Genomic DNA, 17,680 nt, shown 5'->3' on the forward strand with positions numbered 1-17,680 from the left:
ACTTATTCAGTGGTTCAGTGTTTGTTAAACAACATATTACACTCAATACTGTTAAATATGTCCAGTTTAAAAAAAGTCCATGGTTGTCGTATGTATCTAGAATATGTTGAATAACGGGTAGAGGGATATTTTCGATTTTAACCTTAGAATTTAGATAGCACGCTTCTGATAATATGATCTCAAATTTCATCCGCATGACCGCATGGGATCTAAGTGATAGCACAGAATAGTGATATATCACCTCCATATTATCTCATGGTTGTGACAATTCATAACCTCTTAAACTAAGTTAACATTGTTTACAATATAGGAAATAGTGCAGTATATAACTACAAATACAATACTATATACCATTAGAACATACACAATATAAAGTAGTTAATTTAATTAGTTATGACTGCATTAACAAACAATATTCAACCAGAAAAATGTATAGCTGATAAAGTTTCCATAATGGAATCTGACGAAGTAAGGAATTTAATACATAAATCAATAAATAAAATACACATACCTAAGGATTTATTTAATCAAAATGCATTTGTTACTTACAGTACCAATACAGATTATATGAAATATAATGTATTATATGTCAATATATTTCACATAATCTGCGGACTGTGGCACAATGCCTATTGTTCTATACCATTACCCACACATCATTCCAGGCACCATTATTTAGTTGAAATAAAGGCATTTCTCGTTATAAACTGATTTTCATTATTTTTCAATTCTTTAGTGTCTCCACCCATCAGAAGATATGTCATCATACCATTGGAAACTACTAAAACTGAAGGGTCGATTGGATACTATAACAGAACGTATGACAAAAAGAAAAAGTGGAACATTGGAACCTTATACAACATACATGGATGAAGATTCCACAGATAAAATTGATAAATTCTTGTTAATGAGTCAAGTAAAACCATTGGAGTCAGATGATGATGATGATATAGACTTAAATAAAATTATATAATATTTTATGTTAATGTAAATAAGTAATGTAACGTATAATATAAATACAAATCATATATCTCAATTGTGTTGTAACTTGGTTTCACTATTCTTCAATTTCAATCACATTTTCTTTGCATATTTTATCAACTAGATTATTAAATACTTCAAATTGGTCAGCAAAAACATGATGACCTGCATTGGGTATAGTCTATAATATGTTAAAAACAATATAAATTATTGTTCATAAGGTACCTATATTAATTATTGATAGTTAATTAAGATGTATTACCTCAACACGAACAAAATTATTTTCTCTTTCTAATTTAATTTTCTGTCCAATACTTTGATCCATCCAAGTGTTTTGTCCATAAATAAATGTAATGGGCACTCTTTTATCTAAATTATGTATACGCTTAATCATTGGGTTCTTAGCCCAACCAAAACCAGTAACTAATGAAGTAAAAGCACTTTCGCCCCTAAAAACAATCGAATACAAACCTTTATACATGATTATAAGTTATAAAGTGATTTTTTAACATTAATTATTCGATGTCTCTAGACATAATAATTATCTAAGTTTGCAATAGACATAATTAATACATTTAGTCCATATTCTCTGTCTCAAAAAAAATATACCTAATATTGCAATATAAAATAACTTAATAGTTATTGCTCATAGCTAATATTTTCACAAATCCAATCATTTTTAAATATGGTATGGAGTAACAATCGTAAGAATTCGGTTTGTAGATATGCTTTAGAGCTGACAACACATCATATATAGTCTTTTTAAGAGTGTAAATGATTTTCATCTAAAGAAACTATATGACATAAACTGTCAGAAAAAAGCATTTATTCAGTATTATAACTTCAAGATATTGTGTTTAATGTTAGGCGGACAGGATATATTGTGCACAAATATTAAATATAATTAGTAGAGCATACTGCTTATTTCAAGAAAAAAATAAATTAATAGTTATACTTACTAAAATCTTTTCTTGCCACTAATCATTTAAAGAAAAGTATTTAGTACAAACTTCAATGTAAAGGCTAAAGATAATTTTTAAATTATTTTTTCTTTAATTTGTATAGTGCCATAACAGTGCGATCACTTTAGATGAGGTATAGATAACAAACTTTATATTGTGTAATATCCTCTTAGATCTTAAGTATGCAACTAAAGAAAAATTCAGCCAATTTTAAAAATCCTTCTATCAACTTAGATTTTATGAGACTACGTATAACTTTTACAGCTAAATTACATTTATGTTTTTAATAGAAAATTAATAGTAAACAATTTACTAATTAATATTCTGAAATAATAAACTCACGTTGCACGTTGAGAATTACATTGAAATATATATTCCCCAATCACACTTGATTGTTCTCCAAGAACTGGTTCAAACTTCTTCAGTATATCAGATCTCAAATTTGTCACTAACCATTGACCTATAAATCAACAAGTACACGGCATTTTTAAATTATTATAAAACCTGTTTACTAAAAAAAAACTTGTTGAATTTACCATAAGGACCAGCAAATCTCACAGGCCACAGTGGATTTAATGATTTAAGAGCATAAAATAGTCCTTTAGCCCACCAAGGAATTTTGTTCTTAATATTTTTGTCTTCTTCGGGAAATCCCCAAGGATCAGCAAGTATTAAATGGTGAACTCTACATAAAATATTTTAAAAACTTTATATTGAACTAGCTTATTACTGGTTATACCTTTCGGGGTGTTGTATAGAATAAGCAGTAGCTAAATATCCTCCAAAACTATGGCCAAGAAGAATAAATTTTTCAAGTTTAATTTCTGTTCTCCATTTTTCAATGGCATTTACAAATTGATGCTCCACTTGTTCAGGATCTGTACTAAATTTTGGCCTAGAACTACGACCAAAGCCCAATAGATCCATGGCATATACAGGTCTACAATTATTTGATATTTTGTCAACATTCATACACCAAAGCCCAATACCAGCTCCAAAACCATGCAATAAAACTACAGGGGTTTCACGTTTTTCAGTGTTAACTTCTAATGTCCATATTTTATCTTCTTGTTCAACAACTGGGCCTAGGTTGACATATCTTGTACGATATGGAGATTGAACATCTAAAAATAATTGTCAACATTTAAATATAAAACAAGAATAATATAAAGGTAGATGTAAAGTACATGCAAATAATTTCCGCTCGGCTTCTTGTAAGCATTTCCACGACATTGAGCTCCAAGGAAACCAGCTCCAAAAAGAACACCCTCTAAAATGGTTATAAAGAAATATTATGGCTTATATAATTATATTCTCCAAATATATTTTTTATGTTATAAATATCTATGGCAATAAATTATATATCCAACCTGTATATTGAAGAAGCCTCAGAGTCATTTACTTCAGTCATGAAAGAAATATTTTAAATTTGTTATCTATGCATTTACAAATTATTCGACACATTTGTCTATTACAAAAAGTATGAATTAGTGTTAAAATTTACACAACAGAACTCTATGAACAAATATTATGCAATACCAATTATCACTCAACTGTTATTTATATCAATAATTAATTTTGGAATATAATCTATATAGTTCGTAATAAGTAAAAATAAGTTGATTTGTATTTTGTACTATGTTAAAGTTGAGAGGAATAACGTATCATAAATTGTGATTGTTGAATAATGACGCTTTACAAGTAGGTTAAAATAATTAAATTAGATATGAGTACGTGACATTAATATGTTTCTAAAGGCTATAAATAAATATCCGATTATGAGAAAATAATATGCAAAATGTGAATTAAATGTATTTTTATTATTTTATACTTTTACAGCCATTAGTCGTCAGTTGAAAGCGTTACTTGTTCAATTGTTCATGTTGATTTGTTCTGTAAGTCGTAATCTAGTAAATGTAAATTTGTTACAGATAACAAAAACAATGATAAATGATAATCTTATGTTTGGTCCAAGGTGAATCCACTTGGGTTTTGTCCACGGACTGGCTATAATATAAAAAGGGTTATTCTGTGGTCTAGACCTTATACCGTGAAACAATTATTATTCTATGTTTATACCGCGGCTATAGATATGAGTATCTTTAGCCGTGATTTTTACTCTAATGTAGATAAAAAAAAAACATAATAATAAATAATATATTCGTAAAGACCTAAGTATTAAACTAGTAGGTTTAAGGTTTATGAATATAATATATTATTAGGGATGGGACATGGCTTAAATATTATTTAATATGATGATGGGACATCATACATTAATATCATATACAATATAATATCATTCTATTATTTATTTTCTTTGTCTGATACATATTTTTACCTACACGATTCGAGCACAAAACGTACAACACCATAATCAGTGACGTAGCTAGGATTAAGAAATGGGGGTGGTTTCACAGATATACATTCTATAGTTAAAGATCTGCTTGTGGGTTAAGTATAAATTATGGTTTTTTGATAGAAAATGACTTTATAAGTCTATCAAGGTCTATTATACTTTTACACGGGGTACCCATACCGCCACTGAATATAGTCTATTAACTATTATGTAAAGGAAAGTGTGGGCCTGATTTATTATCAACGCAGAGCTGAGTCTATTAGAGTTATCGACTTGTCATTTTGAGGATAGATTAATATTATACCTTTACCTTACATTAGAAAGGATTTTTCAAAATTTGATTTTAAGGTGTTGAAAACGACAAAAATAAATAAACACGTGTAAATATACGCTTAATATACCTCTTTTCCGTATGTACTTGCATAACTCAAAAAGGAGTAAGGACCCTTTGGATGTTAGTATCTACAGTTTTCATTTAATGTCAATAATGTACATAATTTAATGCCTTACGTTGCATTGAGTGGTAATGGGCAACAAAGTGCAAGGGATCATCTAGTATTATCACAAACTATAAAGCAATAAGGTAATTATGGGCGATTGTAAACTCCACCGATTTACAGGTAGTCTATTTTAGGGTTGGATTTATAACATGTAAATTCCACCGATACATTTTTTTTACCTGAAAAAAAAATGTAAATTCCACCGATACGTATTTTTTTACCCGAAAACACGTAAACTCCACCGATGGTAAAATCCACAGATTAAAACTATTTTTAGTATAGCTATAGCTATCAACTTTCGACCGACTTAACTAAACTTCATCTTAACGACCGCAGATAATATGATGAAGCGATATCGCGAAACGAATGCATTCGATAAAATACCTAACCAAATATTTGGGCTCAATGTAGCGCTGAATTGAATTTAACTACGAATGCATGCGAGTCTTTTCACTCACATTTAGCTCAGTCCTTTGCTAACACACATCCAAATATACATTACTTTACAAAAGCTCTTTTAGATATTCAATCATTCACTTACATTAAATTAAACAGAATTAATGAACCTAATAACCATAGAAATTCACAATCAAAGACACGCCAAAAATATTTAAACACCATCATTTCGTCATTTAAAGCAAACAATATTACCATTATGCAATTCGTCAAAGCTGCATCTAAACATTATCAAACCAAATTTTAAGACCAAAAAAAAATTTTTAAAACCTACATTTTTTTAAAGTAATTATTTTTTATTCATTTATTTTAATTAAATTTATTTTAACTACGAACTAGTGATCACTATTAATTATTAAATCATTTATTTTAATATTATGTAAAAAATATATACGTATCTAAATATAATATATATAAATAATAAATCTGTACATAAATTATGTGGGAACGTATTATTTACGTAATGTTAATAATTATAGATTTTTCTATTTTTTTCTATTTGATTTTTATATGATTTTTTTAATTTTTTTTAAATGATTGTTAATTATTACTTATAATTATATATTTTTCAATTTTATATTATTAATATTTGATTTTTATGTGATTTTTAAAAAAAATTATTTTTAATTATTATTAATAATTGATTTTTAAAAAAAATTATTTTTAATTATTATTAATAATTATATATTTTCTATTTTTTCTATTTGATTATTATATGATATATGTATAATATTGTTGAAACATAAATTGTAAAATATAATATTTGTTAAAAAATAATACTTGTAATAGCACCCAGTGTGCTGAAACATTTTAAAGTTAAATAAATAAAAAAAAATTGTAAAATACGGGTTACTGAGTTGTGAATGTTGTGATAGTTTTAAAATAATAGTTTACTAAAATTGATACAAATATAATAATGCAATTTATATTGTTTACTTCGTCGTACCTATTGTTGTGTTGTAATTACTCCAATTATATTTATAAATTCCTAATTTTTTAACGCTCATTAACTATGGATTCAGGGCAATTATTAAATCTATTGGATATTAAAGGTTCTATAAGCACATGGGATCTAAGTAAAGAAAACACTATCGACCATCAAAAAATAATTGGGGTCGTTAATAGCATATTGGCATTAGGAAATATTGTTACTGCTGACCCAGTAACAAGCAAATACTGGGAACTTACTGATGAAGGAGAATCAGTTTTATTAAATGGTAGTTATGAGGTAAACCTATATAACGCTGTTCCGTCTGATGAGATACATCAAAAGGAATTAATGTCAATACCAAATGCAAAAATTGGATTCAGCCAGGCAATGTCAAAGGGTTGGATAGTCATCGATAGAGCAGCAAACAAAGTGATGAAAAAAGTTGATTCAGTCGTTGATAAGGTTAAAGCAGATTTGATGGAACTGAAATCAGCTAATGATCAAATTTCTGAATCTAATAAATTGGATTATAAAAAATGAAAACTTATTCGTGAAGTAGTTATAAAAAGTTTTAAATTAGGTAGTTTAATTTTAATTCATTGCTTTTTATTATATTGATTAATTGTATTACATTTTGCAGGTAAGGGTCCAGAATTTACAACATCTATTGTAAAACTAGAAACTGAACTAACTACAGAAATGATATTATATGGTTCATGAAAATCAAATCCATTCAAGCCTTACAATTTTGAAGCTTTAGGCCAACCGTAGTTGGCTGGTTGCTTACATCCTTTATTGAAAGTTTGTTCAGACTTTCGTCAAATATTTCTTGAAATGGGTTCTACTGAAATGCCAACTAATAATTTTGTTGAAAGCTCGTTTTGGAATTTTGATGCATTATTCCAACCTCAACAACATCCAGCAAGAGACTCGCATGATACTTTTTTTTTGGACAACCCTCAAACTAGTGAAAACTTCCCTCAAGAATATTTTAACAAGGTTAAAACAGTACATTCTAAAGGTGGCTATGGTTCTCAAGGATATGGCTATGATTGGTCGTTGAACAAAGCTAAGAAAAATGTCTTGAGAACTCATACTACGGCTGTAAGTGCTCGTATGTTATATGGGTTAGCTAAAGATTTTAAACCGACTAAGTACTTTAGTATCGACAGAGTATTCCGAAATGAGACTTTGGATGCTACTCATTTGGCAGAGTTTCAACAAGTAGAAGGAGTTATAGCTGATTACAATTTAACCTTGGGAGATTTAATTGGAGTTCTTCACACATTTTTTGAACGATTAGGAATGACTGAAATCAAATTTAAACCTGCTTACAATCCATACACTGAACCTAGTATGGAAATATTTTGCTATCATCAAGGACTAAAAAAATGGATTGAAATTGGCAACTCTGGAATGTTTTGTCCTGAAATGCTGTTACCAATGGGATTACTAGAAAAAGTAAATGTTATAGCTTGGGGATTATCATTAGAAAGACCAACTATGATTAAATATGGCATTAACAATATTAGAGATCTGGTTGGACCTAGGGTTAATTTACAAATGGTACAAGATAACCCAATTTGTAGATTAAACAAATAAATTATATTGATAATTTTTATGATGCTATAATGTACATGGAATATATTTAATTGATTTCATAATACTTTGAATTTCACTATTGTAATAATTAATACTTATAGGTCTACATCATCTCCAAAAAATGCTTTCCAACATTCTGTTAATGTCTTTTCAGCAGCATCTTTTCTTTCTTCATCGGGCATTGCAGAAATTTGTTCTTTTAACTTTCTTACCTTGTCAATAGTCTTGAAAAAATTAAAATCTCCTTCAAACATCTCAGCTAAATACAGTGAAAATGTATAGTAAATCAAATTTTATATTTTATATAGACTATTATAGTTACTAAATAAATCGCTATCCAACTCAGCTTCTTGCTCTGTATCCATTTTTAAATCCGATAATCCGCCACTTAATTGCGAGTTTATTACACTATCTTCGATTATTGACTTTGTACTAGGATTTGTTATTTGACCTTAACGTAATAAGATATATGTAAATAATAATTAAGTTAAGTTAATCTTAAGTTATATACATTTGGCTTTAAGATTTGGCCAATGATGTGCATAAAGGGCTTGTTTAACACGTTCAATTCCAGTTGTATCCATTTCATCAGCAATTTCTTCCAGCACAATTAATTCAAAATGGTGTTTTTGGCACCATTCAAATACTTTAATAAATATTAGAGACAATTGTGATAAACATAGGAATTCTTTTTTTATTATGATAAAATAAATTCTTACTGTTAGTAGCATTATTGGACGAATCACCATCTATGTTTTTTTCACTCAACAGTATCAAAACCTCAGCTTGACTTCTCTTAACTAAAGGTAAGCATTTATTCATAGTTTCTATAATATTGCTCTAGAACAATCAAACACTCAAAATAATAAATATTATTTATTACAGTTCATTATATTCAAATATTTACTTTATCAATGCTGAAAAGAATAATTATAGCATTTATGTTGTGTATAAATTGATCAGAGAGTTCATTTAAACTGATGGAGGTACACAAATTTATATCAGCGGTGTAATATTTGCAGTCAATTGTCCAACGGTTCGATAAAATATTTCCTTCATTGTTACAAATTTCAATATTTTCTTCATTCCTCATTACTGTAAAAATCATAATGCATGGTTAGGTGCTCTTTACACATAATTAATGAAATACAAAATTTATTTTATTTTATTAATAAAGGTGTTGAACAAAATAACTTATGCTAGTATGTCGAGACACAATTTTTAGTTGTATGTAAAAAAAGGAACTTGATTTGTTTATTCTTTACTATTCAAATACTCTTTCACATAGTAAGCCATTGCTAATTTTGAGCAATTTTTTTTGAAGAAATAAAGGCATGTTTAACCTAAGTAGTTATATTATACTAATATATAATTATGACAAATAATTGGTTGTTGATTTTAGAATACATAGATTGGTTATACTACAGTATGTAACAACCACAACAATGTACCTATCTATAAGGCAGTAGGATCTGCTCAATTAAAGTTTCAATGAGATATTTTATGTGTCCAGTCAAAGTAGGCCTTGGGCAAAAGCGTTGACATTTTGAATGTGAGAGGCACCGAGCCAGCTATAAATCTACCTACATACATCAAAGAAATAACTAGGTATGATCACATAGGTCATAGAATACTATGGTATTTTGTGTGTAAAGTGACGTCGGCTTCGAACATGATGTTCTCTTCAATGCACTTGTTGCGAACGTGATTTTAGCGTCATGCGCATCAAATCTATGTGACCATAGGTACTTGGTTATTTCTATGATGCTTATACATATATTTTAATATAATAGTACATCAAAAATTAATTGTGGACTCAATTAATCTAATTGTGTATTTGTGTTTAATATTTTATTTGAATGTACTTTATTCACTTAATAATAATGAGTACAAATGCTGGCTTACATTTAATTGTTTTCAACGGATCATCATCACAACAACTATATATGTAAACACAAGGGAGTTCACTTATTGACATGATTATAAATTGTTAATTATTTGACTGCCAAATTCAACATTTGTCTTTTATTGAATAATGAATGATTTGTTTTTTAAAAGTGAAGAAAAATATTTTTAAATTTTAGTACAGTAATTAAATAAAATAAATTAACGACAGTCGATTGAATTCACATATCGCGACTCACAAGACGGAAAGTTTCATAGTAGCAGATACTCTGACAGTCTGACACTGTTCAGTGTTTAACAGTAATTTGTTGACATGAAGTCAAAATGATAACTAAATCAATATAGTGTTTTAATTTGATAAAAATCTTAAAATTATCAGCTGATGTGAAGATTTTATAAAATCTGTGAATATTCTAACTGTTGTATGCATATCTATACAATAAATGATATTTATTAATATCTTAAATACCCATATTTATTATGTGTTTTTTTAATTCTCGTTCTTTTTTCACTAAACAAAATTGTACACACTACATTTCTATTTAAATTTTTTTATCTTGTACCCGAGTTTGGTAGCTTGCACATAGTGGTGTTTTTTTATTTTAATAAAATGTTGTCTAGAGTTTCAGCATTTCATATTTTCATGACAATGTTAAAAGTCCAGCATTCGAGTTATAACAAACGCCATTATACTGATTTTGGTGAGTGCTTTATTTTGAACAATTTGTGACACATGTCACTATGACTATTTCAACAACTTTATATGTGAATTCATTATGGTTGACAGAATTATTGTGCAGTATATACACATAATAGAGTGTTGCTTATGACATTCTCCATATTATTATGTTGATAGCATTGCCACTATTGCCAAAAAACATAAGAATGAATATATTTTTAAAGGCCTGTAGGTTTTATTTTATAATTTATATATAATTATTATTCTACTTATGTTACTATTAATTTGGCAATTTCTTTGTTTTTTAATTTTTTTTTTGTCTCTTGACTTTTCAGCCAAGTATACTTATACTACCTCATTTTCATCACAATGTACATTACACATTTATCAGTTAAAACTTCAGTTTTATGATCTACACATGGAAAACACAACTTTAAATTCTCAGCTCAGAAGAATTCTTCAAATGTGTCATCAAATGGATTTGCTGAGCTTGCATATTTCAGAAAACATACTTTCAATGCTTGAATATTTTGGACCAAATTTTGATTTACGTGAGTTGAGAATCCTCTAGTTTTCAAACTGACTGAATTTACTGCTGGATAAGATGATTTACCTTTAGAATTTTGCACACTGGATTTACAAACATCATGTTTATGCCGGGTTGCATGAACAATCACTAAAAATTTAACGAATCAATAGTGAGCTAATGATCCCTTAAACATGGTTTAACGGCCCATGATTGGTCCATTTAAATTTTATTGGGCCCTTTAAATTAATAATTTTTTTTATGCATCCTGGCATTAGTATGTTTTAATTGTCTCTTTGTTATTATATACCTATTACACATATCAAAACAATACTGACGTTAATAATTTAAAAACATGTAATATTATTAAAATACTGTTGAATCTAAATTACTATTGGTATGCTCCTTAAAAATGTCTTATAGAGTCCAATTACACTCTTCAACAATGTCATTAATTGTTTTTTCTAGATTTCTAACTTTTTCCAGTCTCATTTGTACCATTTGGATTGTTAATTATACCTTTTAAAACACTTATGGTAAAAACTAGGACATTTTCTATAAATAAAAATAAGTAACTATATATTTTAATGATTTCTTCTTTTCAGGTGTCAAACATTTGCTACCTTCCAACCTACTGCAATTCCACATTGAAAGTGGTTAGATAATTGGATACATTGAAAGTATATGGTATAGTTGCAAGAAAGTCGGAGTTGATGGATGGTCATTAGGCCCTGAAACTTGTCGTATAATACCAAAGAATCTCTGGAATGAAAGTAATGTAATTTCATAGTAAGGTTTAATAATATATCACAATTCTACATACATTTCTAAATATTTTAAATTAATTACCCCTAAACAATCTTGATTTAATTTACTAGTTAAAATATATTAAGCAAAACCACAATCATTAAAAAGATAATTTTTATGTTATATTTTACTGTTATGTAAACTAGAACTAACCTTTCTTTTTTTTTATGGGCAAAAGGCTATTCTATGAAAAAAATTGTATGCTGTTTATTTTTATTTTCTGAAGTGTCTAAAGAAAATGAATTATATATATATCATTCCATGAAAGTTCATTTGAAATGGTAGATTTATCCATTGTTAAATCAGATAATTGAATAGAAGTTAATATTGATCTATCTTCAAATGAATAAGACTATTCTCCATGTATATTTTAATGCATAAGTTATCTATATTTTATTGGTTTGCTTTCTAAGGTGTTATCATAATAAATAAATAAATAATACTACATTGGTGATGGTTATTTTACACTCATATTTAATTTAACAATGTTTAAGCTTACATTTATAATTTGTATGTGATTTTTGTTTTTTGATTAGAGTCTGCAAAGGAGAGCTTCCAGATAAACTAGAATAACTGTGACTAACATGGACTACTCAATAGAGATGTTTTGTTCATAAATACACTAGTTAAATTGAACAATTGAGTATTGACTATAAAGTACAATATTCAGAACTAAATCTGTATGAAATTGAAAGTTGTACTGATTCATCAAACACGGTGGTTATGTTCATTGTGTATGCGTATAATAAGATCTATGGAGTATAGTCATTAAGTAATAATCTCAGAGCTGTAGTAAGATTCATCAGTGTACTTAGCCATTTAACATATTTTCTACCTTGTATATTTTTTAACATCCCACCACGAGACAGTCACACGCCCACAATCCACATATTAAAAAGTATACATAAATTGTTTTATTCTATTTTTAAACAAGTAATAATAATAATAGAAATAGAAATATTAATCACATTGATAATTATTATATTAGAGTCAATAATTGTTTTTAATAAAATACATGCAACCAATAATGTTTCAGTTTTATTACATTATCTTCCCACAAATAAATAAATGAATAAGCATTAAAAATAAAGTATTTAAAATAAACAAACAAATGTTGTATTTTTTTGAATTTAATATTGTTTTATTAAAACTTAACTTTAGGAGATGGAAATATTTTTTGTTTCATGCATTTTAAGGTTGTATTTTGTTTATTTAATGTATAATTGAATGTTTTTTTTTGCTTATAGTGCTTTATGGCGAGCCTTAATGAGTTCCTATATATATATTTTTTATTTCAGCTATATAATTTTTTTTGAGTAGATATATAAAATCACAGTGTCATTATTATCTATGCATTACTGTGTCTATATTGTGTAACTAATGTACATTAAAGACCTTATACATAATATATATATATATTATATATATGTATATATAAGATTAAACATGTAAATATTATTTCTAAATTTTATATGGTTTATAAAGAAAAAAAATTTACAACTGATATTGATGTATGTATGTTTTTGAAACTGCCATTAAGACAAAAAATATTACAAATAATTGTTGTTTAACATATAATTTTAAAAGCATTAAACCGTATTAAACATTAATTGTTGCATCTTAATATTATGAGAAATGTATATAATTTGAATCATGTGTTCATATAACAGCATTGTATTGTCATTGGTATACAAAGGAGTACAAATGCTTACATTGTTTGTCAATAGCCAGTACTTACTTTATTTAACTATAGGTAATCTAAATTATTAAGAGTTCTGTATTACACAGATTCAACAGTTGTGTCACAAACACACTATTTTTGTGAATTCAGGTTTTAACTGGATGTAAGTATGGGTGGGTAGCTCCAATATGTGCCCTTATGGATAAAAAGTTTGTGACCCCAGTGGGCTTCATTAAATATTTATTTTATGCCATGTATATATCTAACGTTAGCAAAGTACAAAAGTGTAGTTTCATACAATGTTATCTCGGGGAGACCGAACTGCAGCTCGATGCGCGTAGTTGTAATCATGGATCGATATCATTATCTATTGACAACCCAGATTGGAACAAATATTTGTTAATATTTTCCAATATACTTTTGAACAAAAGTTCATCGGAACAGATGTATTGTGGAACAAAAAGTAAAATTTGGATCTCAAATTATTTGGAACAAAAGGTGCTGGTCTTATATTATGTTATGACCTAAGATTTATGGCCATAGGGCATAGACACTACCCTTCCATGGTCTATACTCATTATCCAATGATATTACCACAGAATAGTTAAAATTTAATCTAATTAATTTAATTCTCGTAATATAATATTATTATCAATATTTTATATCCGTGGTTTGAGCCACTAAAATCACTGAACTGATAATATGAAATAAAATATTTTTTTTTTACATGATTTTATCAACATTCAAGTATTCAACAAAACTGATTTAGTATCTAATATCTATACATTAGTACAAACTACAAGTACACAACTGTTGTAGTTGTACACCGTTCACAAGAATTTTGGTGTTTGTATTGTTTGCATCTTGTAGGTCACATCCGACAACCCAGATTATACTACTTAATTTTGAATCATTACTCATAGAAATATTTGATAATTTACCATCGCAATCTACATTTTTATTTTATTTGAAATAAGTTATATTTCATATTTAATTTAGAATTGAAATGAATCCTTGTATAATTCCTGAGGTTCCCATTGATATACAAGGAGATAACAGATGGATGAGCCAGGTATATAATTTGTAATTTTGAATATTTTGTAATACTTATACTATTTGACACATTTATTAGCATGAACGACATGTATCCGAAGCGAAAGAACGTGAACCTGATGTCATTATGATTGGAGACTCAATTATACAGAAGTTACAGTCAAGTCCTATATGGAATGACTTATTTGAACCTCTCCATTGTTTAAATTTTGGTATTGGTGGTGATCTAACCCAAGGAGTATTATGGAGAATCCAAAGTGGCATTCTTGATAATATTAAACCAAAGGTAAGTTTTAAGTAATTTCAAAATGTTAATATATATGTATATTTTTCATTTATATAGGTATGTTCCTACATATTATATTATATAGCTTTTGGTTCCCTGGTATATGACTAATAACGCACTACATAATGATCTACAAATCTCAACTGTCAATGAATTAGCGACTCGTCACTACAAAAAGTTTCACTCCTAACTACACCTAAACCAAAACCCTCTTATTCCTCACATGTCCTCTTTAACCATCCCCAGCAACTCTCCTAGAAGGTTAAAAAGAAAATGGCCAAGAGACCCCCTTGCCTAGCACAACAAAAAAAAAAAAAAACTTTTCATTAATGAACAATTTTATATTTTTTAATTAATTTGAGCTATTGTTGGCAAACAATACATTCAGAAAGCTATACCATCACAGTTCACATTGCTGTATGCCTGAATATATTCTTCAAATTAAGATTTTAGGTAAAATGTTATCAGCACCCCGTCTTAATGCTATTACTGCTAACAATATTATCATAATTTTTTTTTTTTTTAATTAGAGCATCTCAGTATCAATTATTATAACTTGACAATTACAGTCTATACAGTATACATGATATCGAGCAATAAAATATCATAAATTATTACGTATATTACTTTATAATTCATTTTCTATGGGGCGTTTTTAAATTTATATAATTTAATGGTTTTGATATTGTCTAACAAATAATAGGGTAGTAATTACTAATATTTAATAGTCATGGAATATTAATACTTAGTAGTTACTAAGGACAATTTCCCGTTTAAAATAGAAATTAAGTATCAGTCAAATAATTTTATTTTAGAGAGATTAATCGTTGATACTAGTTCTGTGATGAATCTTATTTATTATTCCTCTATCATTGAATTGGTTTTTATTTTATTAAATACATTTTTAAAGCTACCAATAGCTTATTTATCATTAGCTATTATTTTATTTGGTCATAGCAAGAATCCATAAATGTTTACAATAGTGGTTTTTAAACTTTTGCAGAACATGGCCCACTTTTTTTTACCGTTCGAAAACCGGGAATGTGTAGAAACTGTTTATCACTATACTGCTAACCATTCCCATATCAATTATTCTCCAACATAATATAGTTATATATAGGTCAGGGCCTCTAACCACCCAAAAAAGCTGGCCTTCGGCCCGCAGAATAACACAACGTTTACCCTACCCATCTACCTCTTGCCTGCCTAGAACATGGACCCCTGATGAAAGTCTTAGAAATTTTGGACCCCCTTGCCAATATTCTTTTCTTTAACAACTATAGCATTTTTTATATTGTTATCATAATTAATAATTTAGTATCAATAGCGCCATGGTCTCTCGGCATGTGTGTTGTGGATCACAGTATAAGAACCACTTATTACTTTCATAATAATATAATTTAAATATACAAGTATATATCATCTTGTGCACTTAACAATTTATTATAGAATGTTCAAAAGTTGAAATATTCTATAATATATTTGTATCAAATAATGTACATCTTTGTCAATGTATTTGTATTAATTTTCCTTATTTATTATATAATTAGAATAATATTATTATTTAGGCTTGTGTTCTTCATGTTGGTACAAACAATTTTGGTAATACCCCTGATGAAATATCAGAAGGTATTTTAACCATAATCAAAGAAATAAGGTCCAAGCTACCTGAGTGCTACATCATTTTGTTGGTAATTATTTTGTGATGTAATTTATATTTTATTTTAAGATACATCCAAACTGTATATCAATTATTGCTTTATTTATCAAATTGTGTATAAGTTATTGCCGTTGCAAACTCTATATTCAGTTTGTTTATATGTAACAATATAGTGTTTAAACAATTTTTTTTATTATTTTAAAGCAACAATGAATCAATAAGTTTAAATGATGATTTCATTCGAATACAATTGTTCAAAGTATTTGTTATATTTTGCCAATTATTGATACATTTTTTCATTTCTTGGGGAAACCAGAAGCTTCCTTGCTCTATTTAAACTTAAAAATATTTTAGATCAATTGATTGATCGTTAATGAATAAATAACCTTAAGATGGACATTTTTATTTTTGAGTTATTAGTTTAGAATAAAATATTTTTTATATTAATTTTATGTTTCTAGGATTTATTACCTCGTGGAGCCAGGCCAAATCAATTACGTGTACGGAACTCTAAAGTTAATGAAATTATACATGAAAAAGTTAAATCAATTTCTCGGTTAGAAGTGATTACTGTCAATACAGGCCTGTTGCAATCAGATGATACGCTGAGTGCTCAAGATATGCTTGATTACCTACATCCAACTGACACATGTTACCGTAAAATATTTGAGCCTGTGCATGAACTGCTCTTACAAATTCTCGGAGAAGCCAAAGATATTGACAAAGAAATAGTTGGAACTCAGTAAATCTGATTTTGTATGTGCACAGATAAAACAAAAGCATTTTGTATTGTGATTAATTTATTTCATTTTTTCTTATTATTAATTTATGATTTTCATTGGGCCTTTAATATTTTAAAATTGTGTTCCTAATTTAATTGAATAGACTGTTCTTTATTTTTTATGGGAGGGCGAGGGTTCAAGCAATATGCACAAGGTTTATCATAAGCTATGTTCATTATAGGTATATTTCAATATTGCTTTGAAGCTGATACTATTAATTTTAATTAATTGGAGTTATATTAGCCTTATATTTTTTAAACCTAATTTTGCAAGCTCTTTGTACACATTATATTTTTTTTTTTTAATTAGTAATATATTTACTTTAATACTTATATTAATAATTTTATATTACAATATACATTTTGCTTATTGCATTTAATTATTTGTAATGTAAACATATATATATTAATAATTGCAGAAATTTTATGTTCATGCATTGCACAAATCATCATTTTTTTGTCGATAAATTTTTTTTTATCTTGTAACAATATATAATTTAAAACAATTTAACGT

The 17,680-nt window shown here is 27.6% G+C and overlaps 5 protein-coding genes and 1 pseudogene across 10 annotated transcripts; 4 read left to right on the forward strand and 2 right to left on the reverse strand.

Annotated features, from left to right (window-relative positions):
• The first annotated feature begins 266 nt into the window (after window positions 1–266).
• On the forward strand, window positions 267–1,137 carry LOC111036898. Its single transcript, XM_022319170.1, has 2 exons — window positions 267–468; window positions 737–1,137. Exons 1-2 carry the CDS (start codon window positions 394–396, stop codon window positions 971–973), a joined length of 312 nt encoding a protein of 103 aa, XP_022174862.1. The 5' UTR covers window positions 267–393; the 3' UTR covers window positions 974–1,137.
• Window positions 971–4,065, reverse strand: LOC111036897 (protein ABHD4). 3 transcript variants are annotated; one of them, XM_022319168.1, is made up of 8 exons: window positions 3,775–4,065; window positions 3,314–3,411; window positions 3,131–3,213; window positions 2,683–3,067; window positions 2,480–2,628; window positions 2,286–2,403; window positions 1,244–1,430; window positions 971–1,162 (listed from the first exon to the last, which is right to left on the reverse strand). In XM_022319168.1, the coding sequence occupies exons 2-8, from the start codon at window positions 3,352–3,354 to the stop codon at window positions 1,058–1,060; spliced, it is 1,068 nt and encodes a 355-aa protein (XP_022174860.1). In that variant the 5' UTR covers window positions 3,355–3,411; window positions 3,775–4,065; the 3' UTR covers window positions 971–1,057. The 3 variants fall into 3 exon arrangements, with proteins under 3 accessions (XP_022174860.1, XP_022174859.1, XP_022174858.1); XM_022319167.1 differs by having other exon boundaries at window positions 3,314–3,458; window positions 3,775–4,064; XM_022319166.1 differs by having other exon boundaries at window positions 3,314–4,064.
• Window positions 4,066–6,008: 1,943 nt separating this feature from the next.
• On the forward strand, window positions 6,009–7,928 carry LOC111036879 (annotated as a pseudogene).
• Window positions 7,772–9,977, reverse strand: LOC111036876 (alpha- and gamma-adaptin-binding protein p34-like). Its single transcript, XM_022319137.1, has 6 exons — window positions 9,694–9,977; window positions 8,696–8,883; window positions 8,508–8,628; window positions 8,300–8,434; window positions 8,111–8,239; window positions 7,772–8,047 (listed from the first exon to the last, which is right to left on the reverse strand). The coding sequence occupies exons 1-6, from the start codon at window positions 9,764–9,766 to the stop codon at window positions 7,884–7,886; spliced, it is 810 nt and encodes a 269-aa protein (XP_022174829.1). The 5' UTR covers window positions 9,767–9,977; the 3' UTR covers window positions 7,772–7,883.
• Window positions 9,978–10,085: 108 nt separating this feature from the next.
• LOC111036878 lies at window positions 10,086–11,593 on the forward strand. 3 transcript variants are annotated; one of them, XM_022319139.1, is made up of 4 exons: window positions 10,086–10,394; window positions 10,481–10,600; window positions 10,708–10,923; window positions 11,504–11,593. In XM_022319139.1, the coding sequence occupies exons 2-4, from the start codon at window positions 10,540–10,542 to the stop codon at window positions 11,557–11,559; spliced, it is 333 nt and encodes a 110-aa protein (XP_022174831.1). In that variant the 5' UTR covers window positions 10,086–10,394; window positions 10,481–10,539; the 3' UTR covers window positions 11,560–11,593. The 3 variants fall into 3 exon arrangements, 2 of the variants coding, with proteins under 2 accessions (XP_022174831.1, XP_022174830.1); XR_002604816.1 differs by lacking the exon at window positions 10,481–10,600 and adding an exon at window positions 11,367–11,434 and having other exon boundaries at window positions 10,110–10,394; XM_022319138.1 differs by lacking the exon at window positions 10,481–10,600 and having other exon boundaries at window positions 10,112–10,394.
• Window positions 11,594–14,036: 2,443 nt separating this feature from the next.
• LOC111036899 (platelet-activating factor acetylhydrolase IB subunit beta-like) lies at window positions 14,037–17,401 on the forward strand. 2 transcript variants are annotated; one of them, XM_022319171.1, is made up of 4 exons: window positions 14,048–14,458; window positions 14,519–14,725; window positions 16,294–16,416; window positions 16,847–17,401. In XM_022319171.1, the coding sequence occupies exons 1-4, from the start codon at window positions 14,393–14,395 to the stop codon at window positions 17,129–17,131; spliced, it is 681 nt and encodes a 226-aa protein (XP_022174863.1). In that variant the 5' UTR covers window positions 14,048–14,392; the 3' UTR covers window positions 17,132–17,401. The 2 variants fall into 2 exon arrangements, with proteins under 2 accessions (XP_022174864.1, XP_022174863.1); XM_022319172.1 differs by lacking the exon at window positions 16,294–16,416 and having other exon boundaries at window positions 14,037–14,458.
• Window positions 17,402–17,680: the final 279 nt, after the last annotated feature.

This window comes from Myzus persicae, unplaced genomic scaffold, assembly GCF_001856785.1.
Source record: "Myzus persicae strain clone G006 unplaced genomic scaffold, MPER_G0061.0, whole genome shotgun sequence".
Taxonomy (NCBI): domain Eukaryota; kingdom Metazoa; phylum Arthropoda; class Insecta; order Hemiptera; family Aphididae; genus Myzus; species Myzus persicae.